We start from the raw sequence: 21,882 nt of genomic DNA, 5'->3' as shown, positions 1-21,882 counted from the left end.
AATATTGTATTTTTCATCTCTACAAGTTCTTTTTGGTCCTTTTTATATTTCTCTTGTTGTATTTGTGTTTTCTTTAAATATCTGAACATAGTTAAAATAACTGTCTTAATATTCTTGTTTACTGGTCTCATCATCTCTACTATTTCTGGATCTGTTTATATTAACTGATATTTCTGGATACAGATCATATATTCCTGCTTCTTAGCACATCTAGAATCTATCATTATTTACCATATTATACATTTTCAAACATGTACTGATTGATTTAAAAATAGTTTTAAAAAATCTATTCTGTAAAACATAAATATAATTTTTAGAAAAATAACCACAAAACAAAAATATGATGAAAGTGTATTATTTTAAAATTTTCCAAATCTCTTTAATGTCTGGATTAATAAAGGACAAGAATTCTCATTTCTGCTTCTGAATTCAGTCTCTTGTAATATCTAAATTTTTATCTAATATTTAAAATAGCTTTAAAATACATTTTATTTCTGCTTAAATCAGGCACTGAACATTAATGAGACAATAAGGAAGAAAACAGAAAATAACTAGTATTATTATGAAGGTAATTCTAGTTTTAGAGACCCCCCCCCCAGAAAAGGGTCTTACAGACCTCCAGAAGTTCTTAAATGATGGTTTAAGACCTGCTGATCTAAATTTTCATATTTGTCAGAAAAAAAGTATATATAATGTCTCATCTCTGAGGACATTCATTATTATAGATAATTGAAGCATCTGTAATCATAATCATATTCCTTAATAATTTTGTGTCTTCATTTTCAAACTATTAATCAGTGTCACTAGAAATTTTTAAATTTTATTATCCTTTGATGAAAGACATGAGTATAAATATCCAAAAAGCTGAAGGAACTCCAAGTGGGATGAACTCAAATTCACACCAACACACATTAGAATAAAACTATCAAAAGGCAAAGAGATGTAGGCAGGGACCAAAAGAAAAACAAACCAAAACTATAAGGCATGTGGAAAAAAGTAGCACAGTGACAGAAGTCCCTCCTTAGTAATTATTGCTTTAAATGTAAACTGCCCTAAAAAATGAGATTAGCAAAATGAATTTGACAAAACATGAACCATCACCTATATGCTGTACAAGAAACTCAGTTTAGATCCAAAGAGACAAATGAATTGAAAGTGGAAAAATGAATAAAGATATTCCACACAAATAGTAAGTGAAGAGGCAAGGAGGAATAAGTATACTAATATCAGACTAAATAGGCTTTAATCAAAAAAGTCCTCACGCAATTTCATCTCACTCTGGCAGTCATCAAGAATACAAATAATGATAAATTTTGGTAGAATGTGGGGAAATAGGAACACTTTTACACTGTTGGTGGGATTATATATTAGTACAACCATTGTGGAGATTCCTTATAAAACTAGAAATGGAACCATCATATGACCCAGCCATACCACTCTTTATTATTTATCCTAAGGAATTAAAGTCCACATACTATAGCAAAAGATGCATTTTGATATTTATAGTAGCACAATTCATAGCAGCCAAGTTATGGAACTAGGCTGGGTGTCCATCAATAGACAAGTAGATAAAGAAAATGTGGTATATATGCACAATGGAGTTTTGTTCAGCCATAAAGAAGAATGAAATTATGTCATTTGCAGGAAAATGGATGGAACTTGAGATCATTATGTTAAGCAAAAACAAGCCAAACTCAGAAGGGCAAGAGTCATTTGTTTTCTTTCATATGTTGTGATAAAGAGAGAAAGTGGGGAGGGTGGGGTATCATGAAAATAGAAGAGAGACCAGTAGAATAAAGGAAGGGGGACCAGAAAGAGGGAGGAGGAAAGGGGAACTGGGGAACAAAATTGACCAAAATTTGTTGTTATATTGTGTGCACAAATATGTAATAATGAATTCCATTATTACATATAATTATAATGCACCAATAAAAAAATTTTTAGAAAGTTCTCACAAAGGAAGGTATAGTTACTGGAAACTATAAAATTTACTGAAATAAGACCTAAATAATTGGAGCAATATATCACAAATTGGAAAAGTTAATATTAGCTATCATGGAATTGACCTACAAAGTCAGTTCAAGTCCAATAAAAATCCCCTTCTTCCTATGTAGCTAACAAAAAAAAAAATTAAGCTCATATGTTTCTTGTTGATTCAGATATACTCAGGGCTTACTTTTTCAGATTCTCATTTGCTAGATTTGGCTCCATAGTTCTTCTCACCATGTTCTAAACTCTTTGATAGTTTTAAGAATTTCTTGTTTTTAATATCATCTAGTTTTTAATTTCCTTAAACAAAAGGATTAGTCTCAATTTTTTAATTACATTATTTAAAGTCTCTACCTTGTTTCTTTCTATCAAACAAAAATTATTTGTTTAGCATTTGTTGTATGACAGACACTTTTATTCACTCTGTATTTAGTGGCAAACAAAACATAGGCTGTGCCCTTAAAAAGCCCCCATTCTAATTGAGGATGTATTCAGTTTTCTATTTAAACTGATTTGTAACCAGTGATTGTGAAGTACATAAACTGTAAGCAAATGTTAGTCCTTGCCTTCCGAGGGCCTCCATAGTAAACTAGAGCCTCACAGTAGACTCTTCAGCAACAGCGCCAGTCCCAGGATGATTTCTAGGATCATAATAAAATTTGTACAAAATCTGAGAAAGGGGAGAGCTTGGAAGAAAGCACTTTGGGTAAGTGAGGAGCTAACATTTGAGAGATGATTTGGATTTCATGCATGACTGGCAGAGATTGGAGAAGTGACATCTGAGGAATCTATATTTGTGTCTTTTCTATCCCACAGATAGTCCGAGCACAAGCCTCTCAGGGGAACACAATGAGCGTGGAGAAGTTTCACGCTTACCTGTAAAGCCTCCTGCCAGAATCGTGCAAACTCCTTGGATTCCTGTACCCCTCCAGCCGGCTTTAACCAGGAATGTACAGAAACACCCAGAAAGTTTCCATTTTGTACAAGCTCCCAAGAACAAGATCACACCACTGACACCTATTGATACTGATGATAAATCAGTGATGTCCACGGAAATCATTGAACATACCCAAGCATCCCCCTGGGAGGATAACAGCGAGTCTACCTTCCAAACTACAGTTACCTCCTTGAAGACAGATGAGCTAGCAGAGCTAGCAATGCCCTCCACTGAGTACTCACCTGAAACACAAATTCAAGAGATCACATCAGTACACTCCGAAGAATCCTTTGTAACACTACATTCTACCACATCCTCCTTTAAAATTCAACCAAAGAAAAATTAGCCACACCTGTCTCCTTCTTCTTCTTCCTCTTCCTCTGTGTGCCTTAAGCTGGTGATGGTGAGGAATTGTCCAGAAGTCATACAGAAGGGTCATCCAGGCTTTCTACATAACCATTCTGGACCAGGCTTTCTATAAAGAGTGCCTCTCAAAGGGATAGGCAAACGAGAAACTGTGACATGTAGTCTTGGAACTGGAGCTAGTTGCTTTCTGGGTTGTCTTACAACAGTTGTCTTTACGTTCTAACACTTCCATAGTATTCCTCTAAGGAATGACTGTGGTGAATATCAGCGTGTAATAAAGGCACCCTCTCAGGAAGCCAGAAGGTAAGTGGTGTATTCTTTGGCCCCCTCTGTGATCACCCAGGGTAGGGGATAGGTGCAATAGTGACGCCATCCTATGCCAGGGAATGATAGTGGCATGGGCATGAGTCAGGGGCAAGCATCTTATTCCATACACACATTGTATGATCTAGTATATTGCGGATGCTTCCTAATACCATGCGGCTCACTGATTCACCAAGGGCATAATCCCATACCCACCCCACGGCCATTGGCCTTGAAAGAAATCCAGAACTACAACACATGCCTGGATCCCTGTCATCTGGAGGAGCCCAAGGAAGGCAGGCCTAGGATCTACCAAGTGAAAGAAGAAGTATGATGAGATAAAAATGGAATATTTAAAAATACATCATTAATCAAACCCAGGTATAAGCTCTAGAGCCTGTCTTCTTGCTTGAAGACAAGAATAGGATATTGCCATTTCCCTCAAATAAGATTTGGTGTATTGCAAGAGTCAAAACAAATATAAATAAATTCATATATTTAATTCTTCATGGTATAACATGATTAATTGCCAAATAAATTCATTTAGGCAGTATATTTCTTGGGATCCAGAAAATTAAAAGTTACATTATTTTAGAATTAATCTAGGGAAGAATTAGAATTGGATTTTGAAGATTGACTGGGATTTGAAAAAGAAGATGAACAGAGTATGTATTAAATAGGCTAGACAACATAAAATAAAACTTTTAACACCAATCTTAAACATTCTTTTTACTTGTCCTTTTTTAAACTGTAATTAAAATATATATAACAAAGTTTATTATTATAACCATTTTAAATACAGTTCAGGGGTATTAATTACATCCACATTGTACAGTTATCACTGGAGCCCATATCCCAACTTTTTCAACCTATAAAACAAACTGAATTGAAAAAAGATTGAAATCATAAAACAACTAGAAGAAAACAGGGGGAAAGTTTGTTGATATTGGTCTGGATATGACTTCAAGAACATTGGCAACAAAAGCAAAACACAGACAAGCAGGACTACATCAAGCTAAAAAAGCTTTTGCACAGAGAAGGAACCAGTCAACAGAATGAAAAGACAACCTGTAGGATGGGAAAAAATAGTTGCAAACCATACTTCCGATAAGGGGTTAATACCAAAATATATAAGGAACTCAAACAACTCAATAGCAAACAACCTGATTTAAAAATAGGCAAATTGCCCAGACAGACATTTCTCAAAAGAAGACATACAGATGGCCAATGGGTTATAAAAAATTACTCAGTATCACTAATGACTAGGGAAATGCAAATTAAAACCACAATGAAATATTACCTTGCATTTGCTAGAATGGCTATAATCAGAAGAAGGATAACAAGTGTTGACAATGATGTGGAAAAAGAAAACCCTGTGCATTGTTGTAAAAATAAAAATTATCAAAACTATGATGGAAAACAATGTAGAGGTTCCTTAGCAAATTAAAAGTAGAACTACCATTTGATCCAGTACTGGGTATATTTGAAAAGGAAATTAAGTCAACCTGTGAGATATTTCTACTCCTCTGTGTACTGTAGCACTATTCACTGTAGCCAAGATAAGAGAATAACCTAAATGTCCATCAATAGATGAATGGATAAAATACGGTATATTTATACAGTGGAATATTGTTAACCCTTAAAAGAAGATAAATCCTGCCATTTATGATAACATGGGTAAACATGGAGGAACATTTTACTAAGTGAAGTAAGCTAGACATAGAAAGACACTACATGAACTCACTTATATGTGAAATCTAAAATAGACTCAGAAGCAGAGAGTAAAATGGTGATTGCCATGGGGTAGGGGAGGGTTAACAGGGTAAATGTTGGGTACAAAGTTTCAGTTATGAAGATGGAACAAGTTCTGAAGATCTTATGTACAGCAATGTGATTATAGTTAACAACATTATATTGTTTACTTGAAATTTGCTAAGAGAGTAGAACATAAAGGTTCTCACCATTAAAATTAAATAAATAGTAATTGTGGTATATTGGATATGTTAATTAGCTTGATTATGGTGACTATTTCACAATATGTAGGTATATAAAAAAATCAAGTTAGATACCTTAAATATAACTTTTTGTCATTCCCCTTTTCCCCCAGCCTCTGGCAACCACCATTCTACTTTCTGTTTCTGTGACCAACTTCTCTGCTTAGTGAGTAAAATTGTATGGTATTTGCCCTTTTCTGACCTCCTCATTTCATTTGGCATAACATTTTCAAGTTTCATCCATGTTGTAGCGTTGTTAGAATTTCCTTCCTCTTTAAAGTTGAATAATATTCCATCTCATGTTTATACCATGCTTTTCCATTTACCCATAGATAGATACTTGGGTTGCTTCTGCCTTTTGACTATTACTATTATTGCTGTTATAAAAATGGGTGTACAAAAATATCTTCATATCCCACTCTAATTATTTTCTTTTATTTATTTTGGGTTCAATTTGCTCTTTTTCTAACTCCTTAAGATGGTAGCTGAAATCATTGATTTGAGACTTTCTTTTCAAATGTAGTCATTTACTGATTCAGCTTTCCTCCTACATATGCTTGTGTATTGCCTCCTAAGTATATCATAGATTGTGATGTGTTGTTGCTATAGTTTGTATTGATCCCTCCAAAATTCATATGTTGGAACCTAATACCCAATGTGATAGTATTAAGAGGTAAAGCTTTTGGGGAAGTGATTGTTATGAACCCAAAACTCTACTTTCATGAATGGGTAATGCTCTTATAAGTTGAAGGATTGATTCAAGATGGAAGATTAGAGGAAGACTGCATTTGTGGTTACTCTGTAACTTGGGATTCAGGCAGCAGGAATACTGCTTCTCAGCAAGGTGCATGAAAGAGGCATTTCACTAAAACTCAGTATTGGACAGAGTTTCTTAGAGACTCATAAATGTGGTTACATTAAAAGAAGAAATGAGACTGGAGCAAAGGACAGGTAGCTGATTATGAAAGAAAAAGGAAATGGGTAGATAGAGTTCCTCATCAATCAGTTGCTAACACCTCCAGGGGAGGAGAAAGATTGCACTCTCCAACACAAGCAATTGCCCTTTGGGCAGCTCTTTTCCTGCTTTTTAGTAGCAAACCTGACAACTATAAAAATGCAAGACACCTCCACTCCCATGGGCACCAGCTCTGGGTCCCCTCCTCTTGCCTTGGTGTTTCTCAGGTGTTTATTCCTCAACACTGGGACCTGATCCTGGTTTTCAGGACCAATATCAGAAAGACTACATTGAAGCCAAGCTGGTTTTGACATGGTAGTAGCAGCATTAGTGGAGCTGGTTCAGCATAGAGGGAGGGAGAACACAGGGGGAGACACAACAGAAAGATTTAGTACTGAAAAACCTGAGATCAGAAAAGCAGCCTAGACTGGTGTTTGAAAAATGCTGTGTTTCTAAAGTGGCCATGGAGAGCTGAGGCAGGAGCCAACCTGAGGCAGCCAAGTTGCAGCTACTGCTGTGAAGCTGTGAGATTACAGCAAACACTACCACAGGGTCCCAGCAAGTGCCTAGGATGTACTTAGCAGAATGGGAGCAAAACAGGCACAGAGAAGATATCAGTCAGGAGGATGCAAGTCAGAAAAGCAAAGGGGAACCCAATTCACTTCTCCTTTGATTCTGGCAGCTCACATGACCAGCTTCTGGCATCTGAATGGGCAGGTGTGAATACACTCAGGGACTAAGCCTAGGAAGACTGTGTACATGGGCAGCAGTGTGTGTGGAAGATTGGTTCCCCTGCCCTACAAGGCTCCTGAGATCCATACTCCCAATATATTGGCAATTGCCAGGCCCCAGGGGTGTGTTGATCTAATCTCTCTATAGCAGATACCACCCAACAAAGCCCCTGAGACCCAATTAGACCTAAGCCCTGGCCCCAGAACTCCCTTCATAGAACTCTGCAGCAGCTTCACCCTAGGAGTACAAGGATCTGGTCGGTGCAGGTAAAACTCCAACTGACAGTAATTCCCAACCCATCCTACCTCATACAGGTGAGAAGATAAGCTGAGACTTATTTGAACCAGTTTCAGTATTAAGCCACTCCAACTGGCAACTTGGAGAGCAAAGTAAAAAGAGGAATGGGGTTAACAACCCCCAGAAGAACCAGAAAGAAAGTCAGGCATAGACAATGACCATTATTCTTATTGATTATTTTGACCATCTCAGTGGAAATGATTCCTTCACTTTTCATTAAAAATCCTTTTTCTTTTTTTATGCACGTGTGTGTGTGTGTGTGTGTGTGTGTGTGTGTGTGTGTTTTGTGCTGAGTGGTTCATGAACATATGTTTTATTTTCCTTACTTTTTAGCATTTTTTAATGTGGTTATTTTTCCTTGCCTTATCTCTTGAGGGTTAGGGTTTTGGATTGTATATTTTCATTTTATGTTGTTTTCATTTGTTTCTCTTTCTTTTCTCCTGCTAACAGCCAAATTCTATTCTTCTCTATTTCTCTCTCCCTTTACTTTGTTACCTCTATTTTTTTCCTCCTTTGTTATAACCATCACCTGCTACATCTTTTCTGCTATTCTCTCTGTTCACTTTTGGAAATAGTAAACTCTTTACTACCTCCTGTAACATTTATTTTCTTAATTAGCTCTACTCTTACCATCTTTTAGAACTGATTGGTTTATATAACTCTTCCCCTACCATTAGTGCTGTTGCAAATATTACTGCTGTGGATGACATAATTGACACCTGTTGTTTTCTTTAATGCCAGGTCTAGTTTATGGTTACTTATTGTTTTTGCTGTAGAAACTTTGCTGCTCAACTACACTCAACCAAAAGACAGTGCACCTTGCTACACACACAAATTAATAATACTCAATCCTCATCTATAATACAAAGAATAGAAGAGACAAACAACCAAACTGATGTCCAAGCCCCAAGTAGAAACAGGAGTGGGCCCCAAGGTCCCCATCTATGGACATCTGCTGCCGTAACAAAAACAGAATACCATACCTATGAGGTGGTCTCAATCTAGATCACTCTAGGACACTTTGGCAAGTGAAGACTGTGCCCTAAAAAGGCCCACTCATAAGAGTGGAAGAGAAATCCCTTTCAATAGATGCATAAGATCCAACACACGACTACAAGAAATATGAAAAAACAAGACACATGGAATCTCCTAAAATTCATAATTCGCCAGCAACTGACTCCAAAGATATGGAAGTGGATGGAACATCAGATAAAGAATTCAAAAGAATTATTATAAAAACGCTCAACAAATTCCAAAAGAATACAGAAAAACAACTGAAGTTAGTAAGTACAGAATATGAATGAGAAATTCAATAAAGAGATTGAAATATTGAAAAAAAAATCTTGGATGAAAGACACAATAAGATGTTCAGTTGAAAATCTCATTGAGTCGACCATGATGAAGACAGAATCTCAGGCCTGGAAGACAAAATGGCCAGCATTGAACATTTAGACAGCATTAAAGAAAGGAAAAGAAGTAACCATGATCAGAATACACAAGAACTCTGACACAACATTTAGAGACCAAATTTAAGAATCACTGGAATTGAGGAGGGTTTTGAGATGCATGATAATGGGATGGATAACAACTTCATGGAAATAATAACAGAAAATTATCCAAACCTCCAGAATGAGATGGACGTCCATTCAGAACCTGTAATAGGCAAGATCAAAAAAGAACCTCTCCATGACACTTTATAATTAAAATGCCTAATGTCCAGAACAAGGATAGAATTTTAAAAGCCCTAAGAGAAAAGCGTCAGGTCACACTTAGAGGGCTTGAAATGATGCAAGTCCTGAAAGAAAATAATTCAACCAAGACTGCTACATCTAGCAAAACTATCCTATAAAATTAAGGAAGAAATAAAAATCTAAGATAAGCAGAAACTAAAAGAATACATGACTACTAAACTGGCACCACAGAAAAAAATACTTAAAAGAAATACTACACATAAAAGAAATCAAAAACCATAGACCTCTCAAATGGACAAATCTCATTTGAAGAGTAGTTAAGCAAATGAGAAACAGGACCAAATTAAACATTAGAAATAAATCATGGGGTAGGAATTAGTAAACCTCTATAATAACATTGACTGTAATGCTCTTAATTCTTATTAAAATAAACAGGGTGGCAAAATAGATTTAAAAACAAGACCCAAGTATATGCTGTTTTCAAGAGACGTGACTTAACAGGCAAAAACAGCCATAGGATAAAAGTGAAAGGATGGGAATTGATATATAATGCAAATGGAACCCCAAAACATCAGGCATAGCTATGCTTATATTCAACAAAGCAGACTTCAAGCCAAAATCAATCAGAAGAAACACAGTTCACTTCACACTGGTAAAGGACACAATCCAACAAGATATTGTGACAGTAAATATTTATGCCCCAAATGTTGGTGTACCTAATTATATAAAACAGATACCATTCAGTTTAAAGACTCAGACTATAATACAATAATACTGGATGGTCTCAACACACCTCTGTCACCAATAGAGAGGTCATCCAGACATAAACTCAGTAAAGATTCTAAAGACCTAAAAAATAATAAATACCAATGGACATCTGTAGAATATTTTATCCAACAACACCTAAATTCACTTTCTTCTTAGCTGCTCATGGAACCTTTTCCAAAAGAGACCATATTTTAGGCTACAAAACAACTCTTAGGAAACACAAAATTATTGATCTAATCACTTGCATCTTATCTGATCATGATTGGAATGAAATTCAAAATCAACACACAAAATAAACCTTACAGAAATTATATGAACACATGGAGATTGAACAGTACTCTCTTAAATGATGAATGGTTGATAGAAGAAATCAAGGGAGAAATTTAAAAATTCTTAGATGATAATTGTGATAACAAATACCAGAACCTCTGGGACATTGTGAAGACAGTTCTTAGAGGCAAGTTTATAGCTGTGAGTACCTACATAAGAAAATCAGAAAGATCCCAATTAAACAACCTAATGATGCATCTAAAAGGCCCTTGAAAAAGAAGAACAAACAAATTTCAAAATGAGTAAAATAAAGGAAATAAGATCAGAGCCAAAATCAGTGAACTTGAGAATAAAAAAATACAAAGGATCAATGAAACAAAGAGTTGGTTCTTTGAAGAGATAAGCAAGACTGATGAGCCCTTAGCCAAAATAATCAAAGGAAAAAGAGAAAACCCAAGTTAACAAAATTAGAGATGAAAAAGAAGAAATCATCACTGACATCTCACAAATGCAATGAACCATTAGGGACTATTTTGAAAACTTACACTCCAATAAAGTGGAAAACCAAGAATAAATGGATACATTTCTATACAAATACAATCTACCAAAACTGAATCAAGAGGCCATAGGACACCTAAACAGATGAATAACTTGTAATGAGATAGAAGCAGTAATAAAAAGCCTTCCAGCAAATCAAAGCCCAGAACCAAATGGATTCTCATCTGAATTTTACCAGACCTTTAAAGAACTACTGCCAATATTTCTCAAGTTATTTCATAAAATTGAAAGTGACTTTATAAATTTTATTCTTCATAAAGTTAAAATTGACTTCCAAATTCATTCTGTGAAGCCGGTATCACATTCATACCAAAACCAGATAATGAAACTTCAAGGAAAGAAAAACTATAGACCAAAGTCCCTGATGAATTGTGGTACAGAAATACTTAAATAAAAATTATTAAATCTTGTTCAACAACATATTAAGAAAATTGTACACCATAACCAAGTTGGTTTTATTCCAGAAATGTAAGGATGGTTTAATATATACAAAATAATAAATGTAATTCACTACATGGTTAGAATTAAGGACAAAAAGTAGTCATCTTAGTAGATGCAGAGAAGTCCTTTGACCAAATTCAGCACCAATTCATGATAAAAACACTGAAAAAACTAGGATAGAAGGAATCTACCTTAACATCATAAAGACTATATGGGGGTGGGAGGAGGCAACCTCATAATAAATAGGGGAAAACAAAACATTTCCTTTAAAATCTGGGACAAGACAAGGATGTTCACTCTCACCACTTCTAATTAATATAGTGCTAGAAATTCTAGCCAGAGCAATTAGGCAAGAAAAGGAAATAAAAGGGATAAAAATAGGAAAGGAAGGAATCAAATTATCACTGTTTGCAGATGATTTGATTCTTTACCTAGAGATCCAAAGGATTCCACCAAAAGACTGCTAGAGCTAATATACAAATTTGGCAAGGTAGCAGGTTACAAATCAACATACAAAAATCAATAGCTTTCCTGTATACCAACAGTGAAGCTGTTGAGAAAGAAATGGAATGGGGTTGTGGCTCAGCTGTAGAGTCCTTGCCTAGCACGTGGCAAAGTTCTGGGTTTGATCTTCACCACATAAAAATAAATAAAATAAAGATATTGTGGCCAACTACTATATATATATATATGGAAAACAATTCCATTCACACTAGCTTCAAAAAATAAATAAAATACCTAGGAATAATTGAAGACCTCAAAAGATGGAAAGGCCTCCCATGTTCATGAATAGGCAGAATTAATGTTAAAATGACCTTACTATCAAAAGCAATATACAGATTCAATGCAATCCCCATCAAAATACCAATGACATTCTTCATAGAACTACGGGGAAAAATAGTCCTAACATTTAGAAGAGTAAAAGACCCAGAATAGCCAAAACCAATTTTAAACCAGAAAAGCAATGCTGGAGGTATCACAATACTTGACTTAGAGTTATACTATAAAGCTATAGTAGCAAAAGCTGCATGGTATTACATAAAACAGAAACATAGGGCTGGGGTTGTAGCTCAATGGTAGAGCACTTGTCTCGCACATGTGAGGCACTGGGTTCGATCCTCAGCACCACATAAAAATAAAGATTAAAAAAAAAGACACATAGACGAGTAGTACACAATAGAAGAAACAGAGAAACCCACACATCTATAGTCATCTGATCCTTGACAAAGATGCTAAAAACACACATTGGAGAAAAGACAGCTTTTTAACAAATGGTGCTGGAAAAACTGGTTGTCCGTATGTAGAAGAATGAAACTGGACCCTTATCTCTCACCCTGCACAAAAATCAACTCAAAATGAATCAAAGACCTAGGAGTTAGAATAGAAACTATGAAACTCCTAGAAGAAAATACAGGGTCAACACTCTAGCATATAGGCTTAGGCAATGACTTTCTTATTAAGACCCCTACCTAAATCTCTGGAAATAATGCCAAGAGTTAATAAATGGATGACATTAAATTTAAAAGCTTCTGAAAAGCAAAAGAAACAATTATGAAGAGAGAACCTACAGAATTGGAGAAAATTTTTGCTAGCTACTCTTCTGACAGCGTTAATATCTAGAATACATATATATATATATATATATATATATATATATATATATATATATATATATATATAGAACTCAAAACACATTACAAAAAAAAAAATCCAATGACCCAATTAATAAATGGGCAAAAGAACCAGACACTTCTGAAAAGAAGAAATACAAATAGCCAACAAATATATTTTTTAAATGTTCAACATTGTTAGCTGCTATGGAAAGGCAAATCAAAACTACATTGAGGTTCCATCTCACACTAGTCAGAATTGCAGTCAACAGAATACAAATAATAAATGCTGGAAAAGATATAGAGAAAAAGGATCACTTTTATGTTCTTGATGGAACTGTAAATCAGTACAACTACTAGGAACCAGTGTGGAGGTTCCTCAAAAGACTAGGTATGGAACTGCCATATGACCCACCTATATCACACCTCGGTATTTAGCCTGAAGAATTAAAATAAGCATACTATGATGATATATGTATACTCATATTTACAGCAGCACAGTTCACAATAGCCAAACTTTGAATCCAGTCTTGGTATCTATCAGTGAATGAATGGATAAAGAAAATGTACACAACAGAGTTTTGTGCAGCCATAAAGAAAAATGAAATTATGGCATTTGTAAGAAAATGGATGGAACTAGAGACCACTAACCACTATGTTAAGTCAAAGTCAAATTCAGGTCAAGGGAGGTATGTTTTCTCTCATGTGGAAGCTAGAGAGGAAAAAGGAAAAGAAAGGTACTGGTGGATCTCATGTAAATCAAAGGGAGATCAGTGGAGGAAAGGGGCCAAGGCTTACAGCCTAGGGGTACAGCTACACAATATTTATCAAGTAAAATAATAGCATCTAGTTAACTGGCAAGAGCTACAGAAATAAGAAAGGGGAGGACTGAGTGTAGGAGGGAAGGAAATATTAAGCAGGTACAAAAAATAAAGGAAAAAATTGGGATAAGGAAAATTACAATTTCAGATAAATTGGCCAGTTAGCTCTAATGGAGGAGACAACTGTTCTTATTTTTATACATATTTTTAACATATAATATTAATCTTATTGTCTATGTCATTGATTTTCCTTTAACTCCCCCTTTAACTGCTAAAATAAAAATGCTTCAAAAAAGAAAAATGAAGGGAGCATCTTAGTCCCTTTTTGCCCTTCTGTTCCTTCTACCATGTGAAGACACAGCATTCTTCCTCTTCAGAGGATGCAGCAAGAAGTGCCAGTTTTGAAGCAGAGAGCCCTTGCCAAACACCCCAGGTTATAAGCTCCAAGAGGGAAAGGATTTGGTCTGTTTTTTTCCCCATATTTTTTATTGGTGAATTATAGTGGTACATAATGATGGAATTTGTTGTTGTTACATATTAGTACATGCACACAATATAGCAATATAATTTGACCAATATCAGTCCCCATCACTTCTCTCCTCCCTTCCCATCTCCTACTCCTTGGTCCTTTCCTATAAGGGAAGTGGAATATATATATATATATATATATATATATATATATATATATATATATGATAAAGAAAATGTACAGAGTACATATACATATGAATATGTATATACATACATATATATATAACAGAAGAAAAGAAAAAGAAGGAAACTACAGACCAATATCCCTGGTCAACATAAATACAGAAATTCTTAAAAAAAATGGAATCTGATAGCACATAAAAAATATTACAATAGGGGTTTTTTGTGTCCTGCAATTTCATAGCCTATATCATACTGAATGTGGAAAAGATGAGTTTTCTCTAAAATTAGGAACAAGACAAGGATATCCGCTTCCACCTCTTGTTCAATATAACATTGGAAGTCTTAGCTAGAGTAATATAAGAGAAGGAAATAAAGGGGATGTCTGCTGATAACATGATTCTATATATAGAAAAACCTACAAACTGCTTCAAAACTGATCAACAAATTCAGTAAGGTTGCAGGACACAAAATCAACAGAAAAATCAGTAGCTTTTTTTATATCCAATAACAAAATTGGTGAGAAAAAGATCAAAATATCAGCCCCATTCACGGTAGCTACCAAAATGGGAGGAAACTCACCTAGGAATAAATTTAATCAAGGACATTAATTACTGCTACAATGAAAATTACAGAACACTGAAAGAAATTGAAGAGGATGCAAAGAATGGAAAGATATCCCATCTTCATGGATTTAAAGAATTAATATTGTTAAAAATGACCATATAACCCAATCAGTTTACAAATTTGATGCTATTAATTTACTGTCAAATTACTAATGACATTCTTCAAAGACAAGGAAAAGACTCCTAAAATTTGTATGGAACCACAAAATACCCCAAAGAGCCAGTGCAATCCCAAGCAAAAATAACAGACTGGAGGGGTCATAATACTTGACTATAAAACATACTATAAAATGACAGTAACCAAAATCACATGGTGCTTTCATAAAAGCAATCACATTTTTTCACAAAAACAAAGAATATACATTGAAGAAAGTCTCCTCAACAAATGACGCTGCAAAAAATATGTATCCATTGGTAGAAAAAAGAAACTAGATTCCTATATCACTCACTACATACAAAAACCAACACAAAATGGATCAGAGACAAGCCTCAAGACTGAAACCACTAGAAGAAAACATAAGGGAAATGCTTCAGGACATTAGTCTCAGCAAAGAGTTTTTTGGATATGACCACAAAAGCACAGGCACCAAACCCAAAAATGAACAAATGCGATTCAAACTAAAAATATTGTGTATAGCAAAGGAAACTCAACAAAATGAAGAAACAACCTGAAGAATGAAGGAAAATATTAGCAAATCATTCATCTGTTAAGTGAGTAATTTCCAGGGTATATAAGGAACTCAAACAACTTGATAGTAAAACACAAATAATTTAATTTAAAAATGAGTGAATTACCTGAATAAGCATTTCTCAAAAGAGAATCACAATGTCCATATAAAATATAAAATTTTTTTAGTGTTCAGCATCACCAATCATCAGGGAAAGGCAAATCAAAACCATGAGAGATTATGTCACCCCAGTTAGAATATCTATTTTCAAAAAGACAAATAACAAATGCTGGCGAGGATGCAAAGGGAAATTCTCAGACACTGTTGGTGGGAAAATAAATTAGTATTGCCATTTATGGGAAACAATATGGAAATGCTTCAAAAAATTAGAAGTAGATCTACCACATGATCCACATATCCCGTAGTAATAAAGAGGCATCTGCACTCATGTTTATAGTAGCACTATTCACAAAATCCAAGATAAGGAATCAACCTAGGTGTTCATCAGTGGATGAATGGATAAAGAAAATGTGGTATACATATACCATGGAATGTTATTCAGCTATAAAGAATGAAATTCTGTTGATAAGAATGAATTCTGTGCAGCAACAATGAGTGGATCTAAAGGATTTTAAGTGAAATAAGTTAAGCAAAGAAAGACAAATACCCTAAGTTCTCATTTATATGTGTAAAGCTAAAAAGTTAATTTCATAAAAGTAGAGGATATAATAGTGTTTACAGAGCCTGGGAAGGATGTAGGGGAAGGAGGGATGGAAAGAGCATAATGGTTAGCCAGTAGAGGGGTGGAGCTGGACAGGAGGACATTAGGATAAATAGAAGTTGACAATTAATTGAATATTTCCAAGTAGTTATTAGAAAGGAATTTGAACATTCTCAGCCAAAAGAAATGAAAAATGTCTGAGGTAATAGATATGTCAACTGATCTGCTTATTACACAATGTAATGTGTTAAGATATCACATAGAACCCCATAAGTAGGTACAATTACTGTCAATTAAAAAATATGTTTTAAAAAAGTATGTTAGTTTCCAAAAATTAGGGGATTTTCCAGATATCTTTTTTGGGAAATTTAAGGCATTAGGATTGAAACCCAGAGTCTCACACATGCTAAATAAATCCATAATCTTACCACTAAGCTACACTCTCAGCCCCAACTTTTTCAGATATCTTTGTTATCAATTTCTAACTTAATTCCATATTGGAAGCAAATCATCTTATATTGTAAAATGCATAACCTGGAAGCTAGTGTTAGTCCCTCTCTTCTAAGAGTTTCCTTGCTTAACTTTAGCCTCACACAAACTTTTTTGCCCCACACAAAACTGGAGGACCATCTCTAAGCTTGCATAAAAGCTTGGGAGTGGAAGAGTAGAGAACAAGCTGAGTCTGGAGTGGAGGCTGTTTTAACATTTAGCAAGTTCACATAGAGCAAACAAGAACTGGGCAATTGACACTTGAGGAATCTGTCTTTTCTAACCTCCACAGACATTCAGAAAACAGTTTCTACAATAGAAAAATAGTCATGGAAAACTCTTGAACTCTGACCATCTACTAGCCAGCTTGAATCAAAAGAAACGTCAGATACCTAAACTCATTCCATTTTATAGCAGTCCTCAAAGAGGAGGTCCTCAAAAAAACCTAACCAGGGTTTACCAAAAAACCATCCATGCCCTCCAAGAATGATGCCAATGTCAAACCACAAATATTCCTCAAGGAGGATATTATTCTGCCAGGGCTTGCCAAACCACCAGTGTCCCCTAAGAGGGACATAAAATCACCAGTGTCCCCCAGGGGTAATGTCAGCTGGGGAGATCAGGAATAGCACTTCCTGGAGGGTGGTTGGGCACATAGGTGTGGATGACCCAGACACTTGAATGTGTGAGGGAAAGCAGGACCTAGCTCTAACTTGAGGGCAAATCACAAACACTCCTATCTCACACTGATGTGTCTCTAAGCACTCAACCCAGCTATAACCCAGGAGATTCCCCATTCCCGAATCACCTCTGCCTGAAGCTCCTATCTCCAGACCTACCCCAGTCATGCCCAAAATTGGTTGTCTCATCCTGGATGCAAAGCAACATTTTGCAAACACCCACTGGACATAAGCATTGTTTGGGGGGTTCTTGATATGGCTTGATGAGCCAAAGAGAATTGTCTGGCAGGGTGCAAGGACCATTCTGGTTCCCCTGGTCCTAGTTAAGACCCAGAAGACGGTTCCTCCTCTAATCTCCCAGCCCACGCACAATGAAGTCCCCACATCTCAGACTTGATGTCCAGCACTTTCCTCCAACCCACTGTGGTGCCATCTGATCCATTTAAGACACTTTCAAGCATACCTTGAACTAAAGCACTCCAAAATCAAACCCAGAGCAGCTTGGCCAGGCAGCCACAGACCAAGGAAGTAGCACACTTTTTTGTAGATCTCTGCCCCTCCCCTAGCAAAGACACTGTAGGACCAGAGGACAAAACATGTACTTTTATGCCCTGAGATGATCAGGGAGACTTTAGCAGGACTCGGCACTCAACATTGGAATATGCAAAAGTTGTCCATGTTCCTCACCCCAGCCAAGGATGCTGCACGTAGGGGAAGTGACCTAGTCCCTTGAGTTTCAGAGTATCCTATTCAATGCCTTGATTTGGTTGTTCCCAGTATGGAGAGCTCTCAATTCCTCTGCCCCCACAGTATACAGAAAGTCAAAGGGGGTCACGTGATAGATCCAGTCTGAGACAGGAGAGGCACTGAAGGAGCACAGGTTCTTGCACTGGGAAGACCACAGCAAGCTAGGATGAGAGCTAACACAGGCGCCATGCACAGGTGGAGGGAAGTTGACCTCACTGGGAGATAGTTCAGAGCCCCAATTGGTGTGGTTTGCGGTAGATGGCCAGCCCAGCCTCCATGCCTGGATGGCAAAGGTCCTCCCAGCTTCAGGAGTAATGGATGGGCCTGAGCCAGCTGCTCCTTGGAGAGCAGGCACAGAGCCAGCACCTCCTTCCACTGTTTACTTGCCACTCCTGGAGCCCCGCTGCTTGCTCATGGCTGTGAGCATCTGGCTGATGTAGGAAGTAAGGAGGTCATCCATCTTGTAGCCCTGGGAGCAGGGGTGGGAAAATAAGCAGAGCACAAAGTGAAACCAAGCCCAGCCATTTAGACCCAGACAGCTCCTAGGACACTCTGCAGTGAACAGAACCAGAACCAGGACCAAGGCAAATCCTGTCCCACTCAGCATTCAGTCTTTCCATCGACACAATTGAGGGTTTGGAGTTATCCAGCCAGATGGCTCAGGTTCTAAGCTGTATGATCCCACAATAAGCATGTAGCCTGTGGTCCTTCACATCCTGGATACCTTGAAAGTTTGAGTTTGGTCCAAGAGGCCTCAGTGCTAACGGTTCTACTGTCAAACTCAGGGCGAACAGGCTACAACTACAGGCTCAATCCCCAGATAATGAAAAAGAAGTTGAATGAGGGATCTAGTCCTCAGCCCCAGATTAAGACCCCAGGCTTAAACTAGCCTCAAACTGAACTGATTACCAACCTGACCCTTGACCCTGACCCCAGGCCACCCCCTACATTCCTGTTGTAGGGGTTGGGAGGAGAGGATGGCCGAAGCTGCAAGAGAGACTGGGACCTACGCCAGGCTCTCGAGGAAGAGTTCTCACCAGTGACGTCTCACAGAGCAGTTTGCTTCCGCGCACCAGGTTCCCAATGGTGATGTGGAAGTAGGTGTTGCCGCTACTCCAGTTAGAGATCTTGGTGAAAGGGTGAGTAGTCAAGATGTCCTGGGGAGCAGGATGGGCATAAAGCTGCATAGCATGGCTTCACTGTCCCTGGGTCCAGCCCAGAGACACCTTTCACAGAAGGTCTCAGGTCCTCAAAGAGGGCCAGCTTTGCATGAAGCTGCTGTGATAAGCAGGTGCCTTTGCCTCCTCGCCTTGGTTTGGACCAACCGGCTAGACACCCAGGGAAATCTGGGAAGTTGTTGGGCACTTGGAGCCAAAATTAGAAACTTGGGCAACTTGACTGAACTGATACTGTGGGCCTGGCTGAGATGACCAGGGAGAGTGTAAGGAAGGAACCAAGAAGAAAACAGGGTGGAATCTTGGGAAATATCATATCCATGGGCCGAGTAGAGAAGAAACCCACAAAAGTATTTGAGAAAAAATGACCAAGAGAGAAAGGAGAACTGGGAATGTGTGGCACATGATGCCAGGGAACATAATGGTCATTAGTGTTCTTCACCAACTATCTAGGTGTACCCCTTCTGGGGAAATGGTAGGACTATGCTTCCTGGCCCTGGGGCAGGGCCACTCTGACCCATATACATGCATTTACCCCAGCACAGACTATCCTCCTGGCCAGTATGAGGACAGAACATTTTGGAAGTAGGAAGCATTTTATAGCACCCAATGATGCTGAGAGGCAAGGTAGACTAAAAGGAGTTAATGGGATTTGGTGGCAAGAATTTTATAATACCAGTGACTTGCAAGGCTGAGAAAAAAGGATTGCAAGTTCAAGGCCAGCCTGGGCAACTTAGGAAGACCCTGTCTCAAAATTAAAAGGGCTGAGGATGTAGCTTGGTGATGGAGTGCTTGCCCCAGCTCGTGCAAGGCCCTGAGTTCAATCCCCAATACCGCCATCCTTCCGCCCCCACCCCATCCCCCCAAAAAAAAACCCACCAGAAACCGTTAGAAACTCCAGGAGAGCAATTTTGGTGGAGTAAATGAGGGGTAAGGGTGTAGACAAGGCAACCAACCTTTCAAGATGCATGGTGAGTAGTGCCGGTGAGTTGGGCCAGCAGAGGCTTGTGTCTGGGACTTTGGTTAAAGTGTAGGCAAAGCAGCTCCCTGCCCCCCACCCCACCTGCTTGCTCGCTCTTGTCCCTGCTCACCTTGGTTCTGGGATCAATGAGGCTGACCCCATACTTGTTGATAGCAATTAAGAGGATCTCAGGGAAGTTTGGCTCTGTAGTTTGCTAGAAAAGAAAGATAGAGAACCATCATACGGGGATCCAGAACAGGAAAAGCACTTGGAGATAGGAAAGAAGTGCCCTCAGCTGGAATAAAACCAACCTGGTCTGTGCCAGGGGTGAAGAGGTGCTGGTGGTCCTGCCATGACCTTGTGATTTCTGCTGCTGTCATGCTCCCAGTGCTGTCCCCACATCCCTCCCTGGGTCCCCAGCAGTGATTTCATCCCTCTCCCTTACCTCTCTAGGAGTCTTTGTTATGTCCTTCTCTCCTTCTCTCAGCCCAAAAGGATCTTTTTTTTTTTTTAATGATGGGATTGAACCCATGGGCACTTTACTACTGAGCTACATTCCCAGCCCCTCTTATTTTTTTTTAATACCTTTATTTCACTTATGTATTTTTATGTGGTGCTGAGGATCGGACCCAGGGTCTCACACAGGCAAGGCGAGCACTCTACCACTGAGCCCCAGCCCCAGCCCCTCTTATTTTATTTTGAGACAGGATCTTGCTAAGTTGCCCATGCTGGTTTCAAACTTGTAATCCTCCTACCTCAGCCTCCCCAGTCACTAGGATTACCAGCATGTGCCACTGTACCCAGCAAGGTCTTCCATCTTTAAAAAGCCCTCCTTGAACCTTCTGCTGCCCCAGCTCCCACCTACCCCTCTGCTCCTTGCACAGCCAAGCTTCTCAAGAGCCTGCATCCTAGATGTGCGGCGGGATCATCCCTGCATCTCCTCATCCCAGCCTTTCCACCATTCTCCTGCTTCTGGTGATGACCCTCAGCTCCATCCTCCACCCTGTGACCAGAGGGGCCACCTGGCACTGTCATCCCTGTTCAAAACCCTCCAAACTCACTCCCCCTGCAAGAGGAAACCCAGCCCCCCATCCTGCTTGCCAGCTTGCCTCTCACTGCAGCCTGCTTGCCTATACCCCGCCACACGCAGCCCCTGGCATTTCCTGCCCAGACCTGAGTTCTCACACTTTTAGGCCTTTGCCCATGTGGGCTGCTTGCTAAAAGCACTGTCCTCAGGTCTCCCTAAAAAGGTCAGGAGGCTTCTCCAGTCTGGGTAGGGCTTCCCCAGCTCTGCCACCCAGGCAAGTACTCCACATGGTCACAGTCCACCCTCCATTACTCTGGCCTGACTTCCCTTCCAGGCTGAGCTTCTGGTTCCTCTGTCCTCAGGGCTGAACACTAGTCAAGACACCCCACTGGCTCGAGGCTAAAG

At 38.3% G+C, this 21,882-nt stretch overlaps 2 protein-coding genes across 5 annotated transcripts in view; one reads left to right on the top strand and one right to left on the bottom strand.

Annotated features, from left to right (window-relative positions):
• Gdpd4 (glycerophosphodiester phosphodiesterase domain containing 4) overlaps positions 1–3,272 on the top strand; it is a 118,062-nt gene extending 114,790 nt beyond the window's left edge. Inside the window, exon 16 of the mRNA XM_027942868.2 lies at positions 2,851–3,272. Coding sequence (XP_027798669.2) covers positions 2,851–3,272 — 422 coding nt within the window. The remainder of the gene's footprint in view (positions 1–2,850) is intronic.
• A 13,764-nt stretch (positions 3,273–17,036) lies between these two features.
• Positions 17,037–21,882, bottom strand: part of Myo7a (myosin VIIA) — a 73,970-nt gene continuing 69,124 nt past the window's right edge. For all 4 annotated transcript variants that reach the window (XM_071616517.1, XM_027942585.2, XM_071616518.1 and 1 more), the window contains 3 exons: positions 20,581–20,664; positions 19,352–19,471; positions 17,037–18,783 (listed from right to left, as the gene is read on the bottom strand). In XM_071616517.1, the coding sequence (XP_071472618.1) occupies positions 18,694–18,783; positions 19,352–19,471; positions 20,581–20,664 (294 nt within the window). In that variant the 3' untranslated portion in view covers positions 17,037–18,693. The remainder of the gene's footprint in view (positions 18,784–19,351; positions 19,472–20,580; positions 20,665–21,882) is intronic.

The sequence above is a fragment of the Marmota flaviventris genome, chromosome 9 (genome assembly GCF_047511675.1).
Source record: "Marmota flaviventris isolate mMarFla1 chromosome 9, mMarFla1.hap1, whole genome shotgun sequence".
Classification (NCBI taxonomy): domain Eukaryota; kingdom Metazoa; phylum Chordata; class Mammalia; order Rodentia; family Sciuridae; genus Marmota; species Marmota flaviventris.
The sequence above is the reverse complement of the archived record's forward strand: the minus strand, read 5'-3'. Positions and strand labels throughout refer to the sequence as shown.